The following is a 17,820-nucleotide window of genomic DNA, read 5'->3' on the forward strand; positions in this document are numbered from 1 at the left end:
TAGACAGGAGGTTAGACAGGGGGTTAGGGTTAGACAGGGGGTTAGGGTTAGACAGGGGGTTAGACAGGGGGTTAGGGTTAGACAGGGGGTTAGACAGGAGGTTAGGGTTAGACAGGGGGTTAGGGTTAGACGGGGGGTTAGGGTTAGACAGGGGGTTAGACAGGGGGTTAGGGTTAGGGTTTGACGGGGGGTTAGGGTTAGACAGGAGGTTAGATAGGAGGTTAGACAGGTGGTTAGACAGGAGGTTAGACAGGGGGTTAGGGTTAGACAGGGGGTTAGGGTTAGACAGGAGGTTAGGGTTAGACAGGGGGTTAGGGTTAGACAGGGGGTTAGGGTTAGACAGGAGGTTAGACAGGGGGTTAGGGTTAGACAGGGGGTTAGGGTTAGACAGGAGGTTAGGGTTAGACAGGGGGTTAGGGTTAGACAGGAGGTTAGACAGGAGGTTAGACAGGAGGTTAGACAGGAGGTTAGGGTTAGACAGGAGGTTAGGGTTAGACAGGAGGTTAGGGTTAGACAGGAGGTTAGGGTTAGACGGGGGGTTAGGGTTAGACAGGAGGTTAGGGTTAGACAGGGGGTTAGGGTTAGATGGGGGGTTAGGGTTAGACAGGAGGTTAGGGTTAGACGGGGGGTTAGGGTTAGACAGGAGGTTAGGGTTAGACAGGAGGTTAGGGTTAGACAGGAGGTTAGGGGGTTAGAGTTAGACAGGGGGGGGTGGGAAGAGAGTGCCTTTGGTTGGAATGAAAATGAAAAGTTTACACAGCAAATTTTTGCAAATAATCATTTTTTAACACATTTTTCAAATATACAGAAGATCTGTATATTTGAGGTCTTAAAAGGGATGACCTGTCTGTTGGTCTTAAAAGGGATGACCTGTCTGTCGGTCTTAAAAGGGATGATCTGTCTGTCGGCCTTAAAGGGATGACCTGTCTGTCGGCCTTAAAGGGATGGTGTCAGTGTTTTATGTACCTTGCTGATGCTATGTAATAGGGTTGTATAGGGTTATGCACAATGATAGTCTGTGTTTACTGTGAACTGTTGTCTGTTATTTCATGATAATGATCTGTGCCACAAACCTCGTCATTCACAGAGTAGAATCTACATGTTGGGTTCGAGTGTTTCCATCTGACAGTACAACAACAGGAAGTAAACAGAATTTCCTGTTGTTCTAGAGTCCCTCAGAGCATAATCATCATGTTGTTCTAGAATCCCTCAGAGCAGAATCTTCATGTTGTTCTAGAATCCCTCAGAGCAGAATCATCATCTTGTTCTAGAATCCCTCAGAGCAGAATCTTCATGTTGTTCTAGAATCCCTCAGAGCAGAATCTTCATGTTGTTCTAGAATCCCTCAGAGCAGAATCTTCATGTTGTTCTAAAATCCCTCAGAGCAGAATCATCATGTTGTTCTAGAATCCCTCAGAGCAGAATCATCATGTTGTTCTAGAATCCCTCAGAGCAGAATCATCATGTTGTTCTAGAGTCCCTCAGAGCAGAATCATCATGTTGTTCTAGAGTCCCTCAGAGCAGAATCATCATGTTGTTCTAGAGTCCCTCAGAGCAGAATCATCATGTTGTTCTAGAATCCCTCAGAGCAGAATCATCATGTTGTTCTAGAATCCCTCAGAGCAGAATCATCATGTTGTACTAGAGTCCCTCAGAGCAGAATCATCATGTTGTTCTAGAATCCTTCAGAGCAGAATCATCATGTTGTACTAGAGTCCCTCAGAGCAGAATCATCATGTTGTTCTAGAATCCCTCAGAGCAGAATCATCATGTTGTACTAGAATCCCTCAGAGCAGAATCATCATGTTGTTCTAGAATCCCTCAGAGCAGAATCATCATGTTGTTCTAGAATCCCTCAGAGCAGAATCATCATGTTGTTCTAGAATCCCTCAGAGCAGAATCATCATGTTGTTCTAGAATCCCTCAGAGCAGAATCATCATGTTGTTCTAGAATCCCTCAGAGCAGAATCATCATGTTGTTCTAGAGTCCCTCAGAGCAGAATCATCATGTTGTTCTAGAATCCCTCAGAGCAGAATCATCATGTTGTTCTAGAATCCCTCAGAGCAGAATCATCATGTTGTTCTAGAATCCCTCAGAGCAGAATCATCATGTTGTTCTAGAATCCCTCAGAGCAGAATCATCATGTTGTTCTAGAATCCCTCAGAGCAGAATCATCATGTTGTTCTAGAATCCCTCAGAGCAGAATCATCATGTTGTTCTAGAATCCCTCAGAGCAGAATCATCATGTTGTTCTAGAATCCCTCAGAGCAGAATCATCATGTTGTACTAGAGTCCCTCAGAGCAGAATCATCATGTTGTTCTAGAATCCCTCAGAGCAGAATCATCATGTTGTACTAGAATCCCTCAGAGCAGAATCATCATGTTGTTCTAGAATCCCTCAGAGCAGAATCATCATGTTGTTCTAGAATCCCTCAGAGCAGAATCATCATGTTGTTCTAGAATCCCTCAGAGCAGAATCATCATGTTGTTCTAGAATCCCTCAGAGCAGAATCATCATGTTGTTCTAGAATCCCTCAGAGCAGAATCATCATGTTGTTCTAGAATCCCTCAGAGCACAATCATCATGTTGTTCTAGAGTCCCTCAGAGCAGAATCATCATGTTGTTCTAGAATCCCTCAGAGCAGAATCATCATGTTGTTCTAGAATCCCTCAGAGCAGAATCATCATGTTGTTCTAGAATCCCTCAGAGCAGAATCATCATGTTGTTCTAGAATCCCTCAGAGCAGAATCATCATGTTGTTCTAGAATCCCTCAGAGCAGAATCATCATGTTGTTCTAGAGTCCCTCAGAGCAGAATCATCATGTTGTTCTAGAATCCCTCAGAGCAGAATCATCATGTTGTTCTAGAATCCCTCAGAGCAGAATCATCATGTTGTTCTAGAATCCCTCAGAGCAGAATCATCATGTTGTTCTAGAATCCCTCAGAGCAGAATCATCATGTTGTTCTAGAATCCCTCAGAGCAGAATCATCATGTTGTTCTAGAATCCCTCAGAGCAGAATCATCATGTTGTTCTAGAATCCCTCAGAGCAGAATCATCATGTTGTTCTAGAATCCCTCAGAGCAGAATCATCATGTTGTTCTAGAATCCCTCAGAGCAGAATCATCATGTTGTTCTAGAATCCCTCAGAGCAGAATCATCATGTTGTTCTAGAATCCCTCAGAGCAGAATCATCATGTTGTTCTAGAATCCCTCAGAGCAGAATCATCATGTTGTTCTAGAATCCCTCAGAGCAGAATCATCATGTTGTTCTAGAGTCCCTCAGAGCAGAATCATCATGTTGTTCTAGAATCCCTCAGAGCAGAATCATCATGTTGTTCTAGAATCCCTCAGAGCAGAATCATCATGTTGTTCTAGAATCCCTCAGAGCAGAATCATCATGTTGTTCTAGAATCCCTCAGAGCAGAATCATCATGTTGTTCTAGAATCCCTCAGAGCAGAATCATCATGTTGTTCTAGAATCCCTCAGAGCAGAATCATCATGTTGTTCTAGAATCCCTCAGAGCAGAATCATCATGTTGTTCTAGAATCCCTCAGAGCAGAATCATCATGTTGTTCTAGAATCCCTCAGAGCAGAATCATCATGTTTCTCTTCTATACAGAATAACTAACATTAGTCCATGTCTTGATTTCAGTATTCTAGTTTTATTGTATTTCAGAATGATGCATGTTTCATCAGGATATCATGTGAGAAATATAAAATAAGGCATGAACCAAGTCTGCTGCTGAGTTATCACCCTGCCCCCTGACCTCTAACCCTGACTTGTTAAAGCCAGTTGCCACATATGGATCCTTTGGTGTTAGACTGGTGATGAGTGGGTCCATCCATTAATTCAACACACAAACACATAAACACACTTTTACCCTCATCATATGCTGGTGTTACTCTGTTCCTAATTTCTATTTTTTTTTATTTATCTTTATATATAGTTTTTCAGATATAACAACAAAATCAGTACAACCCCACCCCCTCCACTCCCTCCAAACCACCCTCATTCTACCATCCATCCATCCCCTCCCTCCAACCCTCCATCCCCTCCCTCCAACCCTCCATCCTCTCCCTCCAAACCACCCACCACTCCACTCCCTCCCTCCAACCCACCCACCCACCAAGGCATCCATCCATCCCCTCCCTCCAACCCTCCACCCCTCCCTCCAACCATCCACCCCCTCCCTCCAACCCTCCATCCCCTCCCTCCAACCCTCTACTCCCTCCCTCCAACCATCCATCCCCTCCCTCCAACCCTCCACTCCCTCCCTCCAACCCTCCACTCTCTCCCTCCAACCCTCCATCCCCTCCCTCCAACGCTCCACCCCCTCCCTCCAACCCTCCATCCCCTCCCTCCAACCCTCCACTCCCTCCCTCCAACCCTCCACTCTCTCCCTCCAACCCTCCACCCCCTCCCTCCAACCCTCCCTCCAACCCTCCATCCCCTCCCTCCAACCCTCCCTCCAAACCACCCACCACTCCACTCCCTCCCTCCAACCCTCCCTCCAAACCACCCACCACTCCACTCCCTCCCTCCAACCCTCCCTCCAAACCACCCACCCACCAAGGCATCCATCCATCCCCTCCCTCCCTCCCTCCAAACCACCCACCAAGGCATCTATAAAAGTGAAATAGGAAAGTAACAAACAGTAATAGAAACAAAAACAATGGGGGGAAAAATTCTTAACACAATTGGCCACTAGAACAGACATGACTGCTTACCAAAATATGCAAGTTACACTAAGTTAAAGACAGGCTTTCCACGTATTGTATTAATGGGGACCAGGTTCAAAATCAAATCAAATGTATTTATATAGCCCTTCTTACATCAGCTGATATCTCAAAGTGCTGTACAGAAACCCAGCCTAAAACCCCAAACAGCAAGCAATGCAGGTGTAGAAGCACGTTGGCTAGGAAAAACTCCCTAGAAAGGCCAAAACCTAGGAAGAAACCTAGAGAGGAACCAGGCTATGAGGGGTGGCCAGTCCTCTTCTAGCTGTGCCGGGTGGAGATTATAACAGAACATGGCCAAGATTCAACATCTCTTATATCTGAATGTTCATAAATGACCAGCATGGTCAAATAATAATAATCACAGTAGTTGTCGCGGGTGCAACAAGTCAGCACCTCAGGAGTAAATGTCAGTTGGCTTTTCATAGCCGATCATTAAGAGTATCTCTACCGCTCCTGCTGTCTCTAGAGAGTTGAAAACAGCAGGTCTTGGACATGTAGCACGTCCGGTGAACAGGTCAGGGTTCCATAGCCGCAGGCAGAACAGTTGAAACTGGAGCAGCAGCACGGCCAGGTGGACTGGGGACAACAAGGAGTCATCAGGCCAGGTGGTTCTGAGGCATGGTCCTAGGGCTCAGGTCCTCCGAGAGAGAGAGAGAATTAGAGAGCATACTTAAATTCACACAGGACACCGGATAAGACAGGAGAAGTACTCCAGATATAACAGACTGACCTTAGCCCCCCGACACATAAGCTACTGCAGCATAAATACTGGAGGCTGAGACAGGAGGGGTCAGCCTAAGGTTAAGTCTAACTTTTGTCGGGACCCATGCAACAGTGAACTTCTCCAGAGGCAGAGATGACATCACCTCCTTAACCCACTGCATAAAGGAGGGCGGTTTGCAGACTTCCAGTGGAAGAGGACCAGGCGGTGAGCTAGCAGCGAGGTAGCATTCTGGTCTAGGGGAGGTACCCCAAAAATGGCAGTGACCTGGTTGGGGCTAACAGTTGTATTACACAAATGTGAGAATGCCTCAAAAATGGGGTACCAGAGGCCACTCAAAGATTGGCATGACCAAAACATGTCTCCCACAGTTGCTGGACTGGTGGCATATCAAACACTTGGGGTCTACATATGGGTATATTTTTGCCAATCTGTCATTTGAGTAATGGAGACGGTGCAAACCCTTAAACTGAATAAGCCCATGCCTTATGCAACATGATGATGTGCTCAAAACTTTGTTGCCATATATCATCGGGTAGCTCGCCACCTATGTCTTGCTCCCATGCAGATTTTGTATTTGCAAAGGATGGCAGATTAATGTCCTGTATTATGTCGTATAATCTTAAACCTTCAGATAAGGGTTAAGATATAAGCACCTCTCGACTGGTCACTTAGGCTCGAGTGGAAATGAAGGGAAACGTTTTTTGGGCAAAGCTGCGAGTTTGCAGGTATCTAAAAAAGTGGGTATAGGGAATATTATGGTCAACCCTCAGAGTATCGAATGAGACGAATGTGTTGTCAACAAATAGGTCACAAAAAAACACCAGACCGTTCCTATGTCAGAACTGGAATGCCAATCTGTGACGCTGGGAAGAGATTACTATTTTTATTTTATTTTATTTCACCTTTATTTAACCAGGTAGGCTAGTTGAGAACAAGTTCTCATTTACAACTGTGACCTGGCCAAGATAAAGCAAAGCAGTGCTACAAAAACAACAACACAGAGTTACACATAAACAAACGTACAGTCAGTAACACAATAGAAAAAGCTATGTACAGCGAGTGCAAATATAGAAGAGTACGGAGGTAAGGCAATAAATAGGCCGTAGAGGTGAAATAATTATAATTTAGCATTAACACTGGAGTGATAGATGTGCAGATGATGATGTGCAAGTAGAGATACGGGGGTGCAAAAGAGCAAGAGGATCAATAACAATATGGGGAGGAGGTAGTTGGGTGTGCTATTTACAGATGGGCTGTGTACAGGTACAGTGATCGGTAAGCTGCTCTGACAGCTGATGCTTAAAGTTAGAGAGGGAGATATAAGACTCCAGCTTCAGTGATTTTTGCAATTCTTTCCAGTCATTGGCAGCAGGGAACTGGAAGGAAAGGCAGCCAAAGGTAGTGTTGGCTTTGGGGATGACCAGTGAGATATACCTGCTGGAGCGTGGGTGTTGCTATGGTGGCAAGTGAGCTGAGATAAGGCGGGGCTTTACCTAGCAAAGACTTATAGATGACCTAGAGCCAGTGGGTTTGGCGATGAATATGTAGTGAGGGCCAGCCAACGAGAGCATACAGGTCGCAGTGGTGGGTAGTATATGGGGCTTTGGTGACAAAACGGATGGCACTGTGATAGACTGCATCCAGTTTGTTGAGTAGAGTGTTGGAGGCTATTTTGTAAATTACATCGCCGAGGTCAAGGATCGGTAGGATAGTCAGTTTTACGAGGGTATGTTTGGCAGCATGAGTGAAGGAGGCTTTGTTGCGAAATAGGAAGCCGATTCTACATTTGATTTTGGATTGGAGATGCTTAATGTGAGTCTGGAAGGAGAGTTTACAGTCTAACCAGACACCTAGGTATTTGTAGTGACATATTCTAAGTCAGAACCGTCCAGAGTAGTGATGCTAGCTGGGCGGGCGGGTGCGGGCAACAATCGGTTGAAGACATGCATTTAGTTTTACTAGCATTAAAATAGCAGTTGGAGGCCACGGAAGGAGTGTTGTATGGCATTGAAGCTCGTTTGGAGGTTAGTTAACACAGTGTCCAAAGAGGGGCCAGAAGTATACAGAATGGTGTCGTCTGCATAGAGGTGGATCAGAGAATCACCAGCAGCAAGAGCAACATCATTGATATATACAGAAAAAAGAGTCTGCCTGAGAATTGAACCCTGTGGAACCCCCATAGAGACTGCCAGAGGTCCGGACAACAGGCCCTCCGATTTGACACGCTGAACTCTATCAGAGAAGTAGTTGGTGAACCAGGCGAAGCAGTCACTTGAGAAACCAAAGCTATCGAGTCTGCCGATAAGAATGCAGTGATTGACAGAGTCGAAAGCCTTGGCCAGGTCGATGAAGACGGCTGCACAGTACTGTCTTTTATCGATGGCGGTTATGATATCGTTTAGGACCTTGAGTGTGGCTGAGGTGCACCCATGACCAGCTCGGAAACCGGATTGCATAGTGGAGACGGTACAGTGGGATTCTAAATGGTCGGTAATCTGTTTAACTTTCAAAGATTTCAAACAACTGGAACAGAACAGAATAGAACGAATAGCTACACTGTTTGTATTCAGCTACATTTCCAACTTCATTTGGTGTAAGTTATGTTGCCCCTTAATATTCCCTTAATCCTCTCCTCCGCCCGCAGGGCGATAGCAAGAGGCTCAGTAGCCATATCAAATAGGAAAGGGGATACACAACAACCCTGCCTGGTCCCCCTGTGGAGAGGGAAGTAGCTGGAGGTAGCATTGTTGGAGCGAACAGAAGCCACTGGGGACGAGTACAAAACTTAATCCAGGAAAGGAATGACAGGCCAAACCCAAATCTCTAGTACTGTAAATGGACATTCCCACTCAACCCGGTCAAAGCCTTTTCAGCAACAAGAGAGGTGACGACCTCTGGCTGTAGAGTTGAGTGGGCAGAATAAAGAACATTAAATAGCCGGTGCATATTATAGAAAGATTACCTACCTGAGATAAATCCGGTTTGGTCAGAGTTAATTATATTAGACATCACTGTCTCTAAACGGTGCGGGAGGACCTTAGTGAGAATTTTATAAATCGCAGCACAAAAGGGGATTCTGGTCTTTTTTAAGCAAAACTGAAATAGTCGCCTGGGTAATTGTCTGTGACAGTTTCTGACTAGAAAGGATTTCATTGTACATTGAGCTGAGGATAGAGGATCATTTAGAGGAGAATGCTTTATAAAACTCAACAGAAGCCATCAGGCCCAGGAGCTTTACCGGTCTGCATGGACTGGATGGCCAGAGTAGCTTCATCATCACTTAGAGGCATCCATGTTGGTTTGCTCATCTGAATTGAGACGGGGATGTCCAGACTGTCTAGAAATGCATACGAGATGTGTCAGGAAGAGCCTCTGACGTGTAAAGAGCAGAGTAGAATTGCTTAAATTGATTGTTGATTTCTTTGGGATTGGTAGAAGTTAAATCAGCTGCGACATCAGGTCTGATGCTGCTAGCAGTGGATTGTCCAAGCTGGTGAGATAACAACTTGCCAGCTTACTCTCCGTGTTCACAAAATGTCTGCCTCGACTTAAACAGAAGCTGGTGAGATAACAACTTGCCAGCTTTCTCTCCGTGTTCACAAAATGTCTGCCTCGACTTAAACAGAAGCTGGTGAGATAACAACTTGCCAGCTTTCTCTCCGTGTTCACAAAATGTCTGCCTCGACTTAAACAGAAGCTGGTGAGATAACAACTTGCCAGCTTTCTCTCCGTGTTCACAAAATGTCTGCCTCGACTTAAACAGAAGCTGCTCCGTTTCTTTGATGGGAAGATTGTCAAATTCTGATTGGTGTAGCAGTCTCTCTTTGTAGAGTTCAGGAGTGGTAGAAGAGGCATATCTGTTGTCCACATCCAGAATGAGTTGAGATGGCTCCGATAAGCATTTGGTGCGCTGTTTGTTGTCATACGCTGTGTATGAAATAATTTGTCCCCTTAGATATGCTTTTAACAACTCCCACACAGTAGAATGAGACATATCAGGGGTGCAGTTAATTTGTAAAAAGACATCAATGTGAGTAGATATGTATTTTTTCGAAAGGGGGGTGAGTGTAACGGATGTGAAATGGCTAGCTAGTTAGCGGGTACGCGCTAATAGCGTTTCAATCAGTTGCGTCACTTGCTCTGAAACCTAGAAGTAGTGTTTCCCCTTGCTCTGCAAGAGCCGCGGCTTTTGTGGAGCGATGGGTAACGACGCTTCGTGGGTGACTGTTGTTGATGTGTGCAGAGGGTCCCTGGTTCGCGCCCGTGTCGGGGCGAGGGGACGGTCTAAAGTTATACTGTTACATCAGCTCACTGGTCACCATAGCAGCACCAACTCGTAGCACACGCTCCAGCAGGTATATTTCACTGGTCATCCCCAAAGCCAACACCTCCTTTGGTCGCCTTTCCGTCCAGTTCTCTGCTGCCAATGACTGGAACGAACTGCAAAAATCACTGAAGCTGGAGACTCATATCTCCCTCACTAGCTTTAAGCACCAGCTGTCAGAGCAGCTCACAGATCACTGCACCTGTACACAGCCCATCTGTAAACAGCTACCTCATCCCCATACTATATTTATTTATTTATCTTGCTCCTTTGTACCCCAGTATCTCTACTTGCACATTCATCTTCTGCACATCTACCATTCCAGTGTTTAATTACTATATTGTAATTACTTCACCACCATGGCCTATTTATTGCTTTAACTCCCTTATCTTACCTCATTTGCACTCACTGTATATAGACTTTTCTACTGTATTATTCCATGTGTAACTCTGTGTTGTTTGTGTCGAATTGCTATGCTTTATCTTGGCCAGGTCGCAGTTGTAAATGAGAACTTGTTCTCAACTGGCCGACCTGGTTAAATGAAGGTGATCTGGTCTACCTGGTAAAATGAAGGTGATCTGGTCTACCTGGTTAAATAAAGGTGATCTGGTCTACCTGGTTAAATAAAGGTGATCTGGCCTACCTGGTTAAATAAAGGTGATCTGGCCTACCTGGTTAAATAAAGGTGATCTGGCCTACCTGGTTAAATAAAGGTGATCTGGCCTACCTGGTTAAATAAAGGTGATCTGGTCTACCTGGTTAAATAAAGGTGACAATAGAATAGAACAGAATATAATAGAGTAGAACAGAATATAATATAGTAGAACAGAATACAATAGAGTACAATAGAATAGAGTAGAACAGAATATTATAGAGTACAATAGAATAGAACATAATAGAATATAACACAGCAGAAGAGAGTAGAACAGAATAGAATAGGACCGAATAGAGTAGAACAGAACAGAATAGAACGAATAGCTACACTGTTTGTATTCGGTCATGTTTCCGGTCGCCTTGCCATTATTAAAAGCAGTGGTTCGTGCGCTTTCAGTTTTGCACGAATGCTGCCATCAATTCACGGTTTCTGGTTGGGGAAGGTTTTAATAGTCGCCATGGGTACCACATCACCGATGCACTTGCTAATAAACTCGCTCACCGAGTCAGCGTATACATCAATGTTATGGTCTGAGGCTACCCGGAACATATCCCAGTCCACGTGATCTGAGAGCTTACGACAGGTTCACCTATCAACAATGTGACATAATAATGAGATGCTGACCACAGGTTCACCCATCAACAATTTAGTATTTTTTATTTTATTTAATCTTTACTTAACTAGGCAAGTCGGTTAAGAACAAACTGTTATTTACAATGACGGCGTACTCCGGCCAAACCAGGACGACGCTGGGCCAATTGTGCGCCGCCCCTAAGGGGACTCCCAACTATTATGTGACATAATAAAAATAGGAGTAAATACGTTAAGAATAATACAAATTAGCTCAATGGAATAAAAAATATAGTCAATTTAGCAGAGCAAACAAAAGTGAGGAATTACACAGAAATATACATTGACTATACATTAAAAACACATGAAATACACATTAAATAGCAAAGTTGAGAGGCAGCCTGCAAAATGCATGCCCTACCCAGCGTCGCCATCTTGCAGTGTGTGTGTGTGTGTGTGTGTGTGTGTGTGTGTGTGTGTGTGTGTGTGTGTGTGTGTGTGTGTGTGTGTGTGTGTGTGTGTGTGTGTGTGTGTGTGTGTGTGTGTGTGTGTGTGTGTGTGTGTGTGTGTGTGTGTGTGTGTGTGTGTGTGTGTGTGTGTGAGGTGTGCATTCCTCTGTGTGCGTTACAGCAGGTCTTGCTCCACCCAGACAGTCTTCCTCTGTTCCTCCTGGATTCTGTCTTTCACCACTCTGATGAGGTCATCAGGCCCAGCCCATTCCTCAGGCTCCAGACACGCATAGAGACACGGAACACTCTCCAGCTCTCTCTCTCTGCTCCGACACACTCTGACAAACTCCTCCTCACTGTCCACACGAAGAGGCAGCTTCCTGTTGGAGACAGAGGTCAGGGGTTAGAGGTGAGGGGTTAGGAACCCTCTCCAGCTCTCTCTCTCTCTGCTCCGACACACTCTGACAAACTCCTCCTCACTGTCCACACGCAGGGGCAGCTTCCTGTTGGAGACAGAGGTCAGGGGTTAGGAACACTCTCCAGCTCTCTCTCTCTGCTCCGACACACTCTGACAAACTCCTCCTCACTGTCCACACGCAGGGGCAGCTTCCTGTTGGAGACAGAGGTCAGGGGTTAGAGGTCAGAGTACCTTAGCTTCCTGATGTTCTTGTCACAGATCTTGATGTGGATGATGATTGGGTAGATCTCTCTCCTCAGCAGGTCTTTAACACAGCTCACGTCAGCCTCCATCAAACAGTGTTTACCCTGCACACAACAGACCTGGGTTCAAATACTATTTCAAATATCTCAATTACATTCACATACATTTCCAAATGAACAAATTGAACAAGAAGTTGAATATTGGAATGTACCTGGAAATAAACTTGGAAAGTATTGGAATGTATTTGAAAATAGTAAAATACACTGATTTAAATCCACAGGTTTCTGGAAGGCTTCCCATGTGCTCCCTCTCTAGAAAGGTGGCGACCCCTGAGTAATGATCTCCTGATCTCTAAACGGTCTAGTCACTCAGGTTTCTGGAAGGCTGCCCATGTGCTCCCTCTCTAGAAAGGTGGCGACCACTGAGTAATGATCTCCTGATCTCTAAACGGTCTAGTCACTCAGGTTTCTGGAAGGCTGCCCATGTGCTCCCTCTCTAGAAAGGTGGCGACCACTGAGTAATGATCTCCTGATCTCTAAACGGTCTAGTCACTCAGGTTTCTGGAAGGCTGACCATGTGCTCCCTCTCTAGAAAGGTGGCGACCACTGAGTAATGATCTCCTGATCTCTAAACGGTCTAGTCACTCAGGTTTCTGGAAGGCTGACCATGTGCTCCCTCTCTAGAAAGGTGGCGACCCCCGAGTAATGATCTCCTGATCTCTAAACTGTCTAGTGGACATTTCTGAATCTTCAATCAACACTCAGCTTAGATCTTTTCTAAGCTTCAAAATGTACTTCAATTGTGGCTGAACAAGGACATGGTAAATATAAATATAGCTGTTTGTTCTGTACATTGGCTGGTAGTCTACACTTGTTGTATTGATTTGACTTGATTCAATGTTTTTGTTTAGAAAGCCCTCTTGTGAAAACTTCCTCCATACCTTACTGCATTGTTAAATTAGGAGTCACCAGACCTGATCACAGGGATGGTTAACGACAGAATTAGGGGAATCTGCTTTGTTTTTTTGCACCCGTGTATGGAATTATCAAATTAAAACAAATTAAACATGTTGGTCGCATACACATGTTTAGCAGATGTTATTGCAGATGCTCCAGGGCAGTTCAAGTTGTTAAACTACTGAACAACCGATTGGCACGTGTGTTTTTCTGTTGTTCATTAGAAAAGCAAGATTTCAGACTTGGAGTTTTCATGACCGATTCTGCGTTTGGTTAATGATGTTTGTCCCCCTTGAGCCACTGTAGACGCAGAAGCCTATTTCACTCAAAAAAATCCCCAGAATTAATCTAAGACAATTTAAAAAATCTGTTTTTGCCAAGGATGTTTTAGTTGCAAAATTGTACATCTAACTAAGGTGTTTGGTGCAGTATTTCTCAAGTTAAAAAAATTTGCGACGTGTTGTCTTATGTAAACAAAGTTGGAGCTGCTGGGCAGGTCTGTCTCACTCTCTATGCTATTAGGTAGAGAGCGACAGCTGTTCACCCCATGTTAGTGGGCAAATGAACATCGTCAAATCAAAACCCAACATTAATTTACCCGTTGTGACGCACGGATGTTCAAAACGCTATTACCACAAGACTTTATGACCAAAAGGATCCCATTTACACTTCGGGGATTTGTTGCTTTTTGTTTAAATGCAGTCGCTCTTTAGAATGGAGGACCTCATTGTAGAGGAATGTGTCTGCTTTTTAAATTGCTTTTAATATGGTTTTATTACGTTGTATTGGAAAAGAGGCCTTGGTCTCAATGGGACTCCCTGCTAAAATAAAGGTTCTACAAAAAGGCAAGATGTAAAACTAGTATGTACCTTTGCAGCGACGGCCTCTATGTTCTCAGGAGAGATGTAAACTAGTCTGTACCTTTACAGCGACGGCCTCTATGTTCTCAGGAGAGATGTAAACTAGTCTGTACCTTTGCAGCGACGGCCTCTATGTTCTCAGGAGAGATGTAAACTAGTATGTACCTTTGCAGCGACGGCCTCTATGTTCTCAGGAGAGATGTAAACTAGTATGTACCTTTGCAGCGACGGCCTCTATGTTCTCAGGAGAGATGTAAACTAGTATGTACCTTTGCAGCGACGGCCGCTATGTTCTCAGGAGAGATGTAAACTAGTATGTACCTTTGCAGCGACGGCCTCTATGTTCTCAGGAGAGATGTAAACTAGTATGTACCTTTGCAGCGACGGCCGCTATGTTCTCAGGAGAGATGTAAACTAGTCTGTACCTTTGCAGCGACGGCCTCTATGTTCTCAGGAGAGATGTAAACTAGTATGTACCTTTGCAGCGACGGCCTCTATGTTCTCAGGAGAGATGTAAACTAGTATGTACCTTTGCAGCGACGGCCGCTATGTTCTCAGGAGAGATGTAAACTAGTCTGTACCTTTGCAGCGACGGCCTCTATGTTCTCAGGAGAGATGTAAACTAGTATGTACCTTTGCAGCGACGGCCTCTATGTTCTCAGGAGAGATGTAAACTAGTCTGTACCTTTGCAGCGACGGCCTCTATGTTCTCAGGAGAGATGTAAACTAGTCTGTACCTTTGCGGCGACGGCCTCTATGTTCTCAGGAGAGATGTAAACTAGTCTGTACCTTTGCAGCGACGGCCTCTATGTTCTCAGGAGAGATGTAAACTAGTCTGTACCTTTGCAGCGACGGCCTCTATGTTCTCAGGAGAGATGTAAACTAGTCTGTACCTTTGCAGCGACGGCCTCTATGTTCTCAGGAGAGATGTAAACTAGTATGTACCTTTGCAGCGACGGCCTCTATGTTCTCAGGAGAGATGTAAACTAGTCTGTACCTTTGCAGCGACGGCCTCTATGTTCTCAGGAGAGATGTAAACTAGTATGTACCTTTGCAGCGACGGCCTCTATGTTCTCAGGAGAGATGTAAACTAGTCTGTACCTTTGCAGCGACGGCCTCTATGTTCTCAGGAGAGATGTAAACTAGTATGTACCTTTGCAGCGACGGCCTCTATGTTCTCAGGAGAGATGTAAACTAGTATGTACCTTTGCAGCGACGGCCTCTATGTTCTCAGGAGAGATGTAAACTAGTATGTACCTTTGCAGCGACGGCCTCTATGTTCTCAGGAGAGATGTAAACTAGTATGTACCTTTGCAGCGACGGCCTCTATGTTCTCAGGAGAGATGTAAACTAGTCTGTACCTTTGCAGCGACGGCCTCTATGTTCTCAGGAGAGATGTAAACTAGTCTGTACCTTTGCAGCGACGGCCTCTATGTTCTCAGGAGAGATGTAAACTAGTCTGTACCTTTGCAGCGACGGCCTCTATGTTCTCAGGAGAGATGTAAACTAGTCTGTACCTTTGCAGCGACGGCCTCTATGTTCTCAGGAGAGATGTAAACTAGTCTGTACCTTTGCAGCGACGGCCTCTATGTTCTCAGGAGAGATGTAAACTAGTATGTACCTTTGCAGCGACGGCCTCTATGTTCTCAGGAGAGATGTAAACTAGTCTGTACCTTTGCAGCGACGGCCTCTATGTTCTCAGGAGAGATGTAAACTAGTCTGTACCTTTGCAGCGACGGCCTCTATGTTCTCAGGAGAGATGTAAACTAGTCTGTACCTTTGCAGCGACGGCCTCTATGTTCTCAGGAGAGATGTAAACTAGTATGTACCTTTGCAGCGACGGCCTCTTTGTTCTCAGGAGAGATGTAAACTAGTATGTACCTTTGCAGCGACGGCCTCTATGTTCTCAGGAGAGATGTAAACTAGTATGTACCTTTGCAGCGACGGCCTCTATGTTCTCAGGAGAGATGTAAACTAGTCTGTACCTTTGCAGCGACGGCCTCTATGTTCTCAGGAGAGATGTAAACTAGTATGTACCTTTGCAGCGACGGCCGCTATGTTCTCAGGAGAGATGTAAACTAGTATGTACCTTTGCAGCGACGGCCTCTATGTTCTCAGGAGAGATGTAAACTAGTCTGTACCTTTGCAGCGACGGCCTCTATGTTCTCAGGAGAGATGTAAACTAGTCTGTACCTTTGCAGCGACGGCCTCTATGTTCTCAGGAGAGATGTAAACTAGTCTGTACCTTTGCAGCGACGGCCTCTATGTTCTCAGGAGAGATGTAAACTAGTCTGTACCTTTGCAGCGACGGCCTCTATGTTCTCAGGAGAGATGTAAACTAGTATGTACCTTTGCAGCGACGGCCTCTATGTTCTCAGGAGAGATGTAAACTAGTCTGTACCTTTGCAGCGAAGGCCTCTATGTTCTCAGGAGAGATGTAAACTAGTATGTACCTTGGCAGCGACGGCCTCTATGTTCTCAGGAGAGATGTAAACTAGTCTGTACCTTTGCAGCGACGGCCTCTATGTTCTTAGGAGAGATGTAAACTAGTCTGTACCTTTGCAGCGACGGCCTCTATGTTCTCAGGAGAGATGTAAACTAGTATGTACCTTTGCAGCGACGGCCTCTATGTTCTCAGGAGAGATGTAAACTAGTATGTACCTTTGCAGCGACGGCCTCTATGTCCTCAGGAGAGATGTAAACTAGTCTGTACCTTTGCAGCGACGGCCTCTATGTTCTCAGGAGAGATGTAAACTAGTATGTACCTTTGCAGCGACGGCCTCTATGTTCTCAGGAGAGACAACCTCGTAGGTGTTGGGGTTTTTCTCTCTGGAGGAGATGATGGGGTCAATCCTCTGTCTCATTAAGAACTCTTCTTTAGTTAGGACATCTGGAACAGACTACCTTCATTAATATAACTAAATACATTTAGTTAGGACATCTGGAATAAACTACCTTCATTAATATAACTAAATACATTTAGTTAGGACATCTGGAACAGACTACCTTCATTAATATAACTAAATACATTTAGTTAGGACATCTGGAATAAACTACCTTCATTAATATAACTAAATACATTTAGTTAGGACATCTGGAACAGACTACCTTCATTAATATAACTAAATACATTTAGTTAGGACATCTGGAACAGACTACCTTCATTAATATAACTAAATACATTTAGTTAGGACATCTGGAACAGACTACCTTCATTAATATAACTAAATACATTTAGTTAGGACATCTGGAACAGACTACCTTCATTAATATAACTAAATACATTTAGTTAGGACATCTGGAATAAACTACCTTCATTAATATAACTAAATACATTTAGTTAGGACATCTGGAATAAACTACCTTCATTAATATAACTAAATACATTTAGTTAGGACATCTGGAACACACTACCTTCATTAATATAACTAAATACATTTAGTTAGGACATCTGGAATAAACTACCTTCATTAATATAACTAAATACATTTAGTTAGGACATCTGGAACACACTACCTTCATTAATATAACTAAATACATTTAGTTAGGACATCTGGAATAAACTACCTTCATTAATATAACTAAATACATTTAGTTAGGACATCTGGAACACACTACCTTCATTAATATAACTAAATACATTTAGTTAGGACATCTGGAATAAACTACCTTCATTAATATAACTAAATACATTTAGTTAGGACATCTGGAACAGACTACCTTCATTAATATAACTAAATACATTTAGTTAGGACATCTGGAATAAACTACCTTCATTAATATAACTAAATACATTTAGTTAGGACATCTGGAACACACTACCTTCATTAATATAACTAAATACATTTAGTTAGGACATCTGGAATAAACTACCTT

General features: G+C 44.1%; 1 protein-coding gene across 1 annotated transcript in view; it reads right to left on the reverse strand.

Annotated features, from left to right (window-relative positions):
- Window positions 1-11,078: 11,078 nt before the first annotated feature.
- Window positions 11,079-17,820, reverse strand: part of LOC139568477 (caspase recruitment domain-containing protein 11-like) — a 38,655-nt gene continuing 31,913 nt past the window's right edge. Inside the window, exons 10-12 of the mRNA XM_071390321.1 lie at window positions 16,710-16,834; window positions 12,117-12,232; window positions 11,079-11,847 (exon numbers count right to left, since the gene is read on the reverse strand). Of these exons, the coding sequence (XP_071246422.1) occupies window positions 11,643-11,847; window positions 12,117-12,232; window positions 16,710-16,834 (446 nt within the window). The 3' untranslated portion in view covers window positions 11,079-11,642. The remainder of the gene's footprint in view (window positions 11,848-12,116; window positions 12,233-16,709; window positions 16,835-17,820) is intronic.

This window comes from Salvelinus alpinus, chromosome 1 (genome assembly GCF_045679555.1).
Source record: "Salvelinus alpinus chromosome 1, SLU_Salpinus.1, whole genome shotgun sequence".
In the NCBI taxonomy this organism is placed as follows: domain Eukaryota; kingdom Metazoa; phylum Chordata; class Actinopteri; order Salmoniformes; family Salmonidae; genus Salvelinus; species Salvelinus alpinus.